The sequence below is a fragment of the Benincasa hispida genome, chromosome 9, assembly GCF_009727055.1.
Source record: "Benincasa hispida cultivar B227 chromosome 9, ASM972705v1, whole genome shotgun sequence".
Lineage (NCBI taxonomy): Eukaryota > Viridiplantae > Streptophyta > Magnoliopsida > Cucurbitales > Cucurbitaceae > Benincasa > Benincasa hispida.
Window position 1 is genome coordinate 60197473 of NC_052357.1, and position 1965 is coordinate 60199437.

The window sequence follows — 1965 nt, forward strand, 5'->3', positions numbered from 1 at the left end:
AAGGAGGATTAATGAACAGATCATTACGGAAGCAAAGAATATCTTGGATCGCATCTCGCGACATTCTGATGAATGGATTGATACCAGGCTTGAGGTAAGAGGTCTGGAGCAAGAAAGAGTAGAAAGTGTCAATGTGTCAACTGATACAATGAGCGCACTGGTCGATCAGATGACCACAATGACCTCACTCCTCCAGACGGTGGCTAACCAACAGATAACTCTCTCTCAAGGATCAACGCAAGTTAATACATTGACTCACGTGGCTGCAGTGAATTACGTCCAATGTCGAGAGGGACAACCAATAGAAGTCAGCCCATGGAATCAACAACCCGTATATTCTGTCTACGATGAATCGTTTGCCAACATCTACAACTTTGGTTGGTGGGATCACCCAACTTTAAGTTGGGATGGGAATCACAACCTGGGGGGCTAAAGTTTCTATCAGAACAGTTATCAAAGGGATAGAGGCAACCCTCCGGTCTTCATTACTCCAAACTGTAGCCAGGTAATTCTCAAGGTATACCACCCTGTGACCAACCATTCTTGTATGATACCTCTTACAGTACCTCATCTCTAGAGAGATCGTTAAAACATTATATTGAAAAGAGCAAGACAATGAGACACTCACAAGCTGACTCTCTTAAAGAACTAGAAGAGCAGATAGATCAGCTTACGAGAGAATTAAAGAAGAAAGCGCCTAGTATGTGGCATAGCAGTTCAGGAGCATTGAGGCCACGAGGAAAAGAACAGTGTCATGCAGTGACATTGAGGAGTGGTAAAACAACAGCCCCTATGCCATCGTACCAGATGCGACAACAACACAAGTAGATTTGACTATTAATGATGACCAGTCAACTAATAGTGGAAAAAGTGATAGTTTAGACATAAGTTCACCTACAAAAGATGAAGCGCCTCATGACATGAATTCTAAAACAACGCAACCTCTAGCTAATGAAGCACAACAAGCATAGGACCTTAACAAACAGCCAAGTGAACAGAAAATACGGTGGAATCCTCCATCTTTCCCGTCCAGGTTGAAGAGGAAAGATGATAGCAAGTAATTTCAGAGGTTTCTGGACGTTCTTCGACAGTTACACATTAATATTCCCTTAATAGAAGCACTAGAGTAGATGTCGAGTTATGTAAAATTTCTCAAGGATATTCAATAGAAGAAAGATTGGGGAAAATGAAATAGTTTCATTAACATATGAATGCAGCGCGCTGTTTCAAAAAAATATCCCCACCAAAATGAAGAACCCTGGGAGTTTTACATTGCACTACACAATAGGAGGGAAGATCGTCGGGAACACGCTGTGCGATTTAAGGGCAAGCATAAATCTAATGCCCCTGTCAATATTTAAGAAGCTGGATATCGGCAACGAGAGACCAACCACTATCACATTACAATTGGCCGATAGATCGATAAAGAATCCTGAGGGTAAGATAGAGGATGTACTCGTGCAAGTGGACAATTTTATCTTCCCGGCAGACTTTGTCCTATTGGATTATGAAGCTGATAGAGAATTCCCTATCATCTTGGGTTGCCCATGCCTTGCAACAGGGAGAGCACTAATCGATGTGCAAAAAGGAGAATTGACCATCAGGATCGACGATCAGGAAGTAAAATTCAACGTATTCAATGCGATGAAGTACCCAGGTGATATGGAAAATTTTCAATATATTGAGGGACTGCGAGAAGAACCTTGGCACAAACACCTAAAGGAGCTGGAAGAATAAGATTTTGAAATCGGTGCAATGTTGGAGGAGGATTGTGCCGCAATTCATGTTGAATCAAATTTTGAACAGCTCAAGTTATCTGAATGGACATCACAACGCATTAATCCATCTTTGGAAGAAGCACCTGTGCTAGAGTTAAAGCCGTTGCCCGTGCACCATAAGTATGCTTACTTGGGAAGTAACAACATGTTACCGGTTATCATTTCTGCATCGCTGAGTAAGGAGAAA

The 1965-nt window shown here is 41.9% G+C and overlaps 1 protein-coding gene across 1 annotated transcript; it reads left to right on the forward strand.

Moving 5' to 3' along the window:
* Positions 1-1248: 1248 nt before the first annotated feature.
* Positions 1249-1737, forward strand: LOC120084828. The gene has a single exon (XM_039040644.1). It carries the CDS (start codon positions 1249-1251, stop codon positions 1735-1737), a length of 489 nt encoding a protein of 162 aa, XP_038896572.1.
* Positions 1738-1965: the final 228 nt, after the last annotated feature.

Excerpts from the sequence above, each read along its gene's own strand:
- LOC120084828 (XM_039040644.1), top strand. The coding sequence starts at position 1,249 with ATGAAGAACCCTGGGAGTTTTACATTGCACTACACAATAGGAGGGAAG.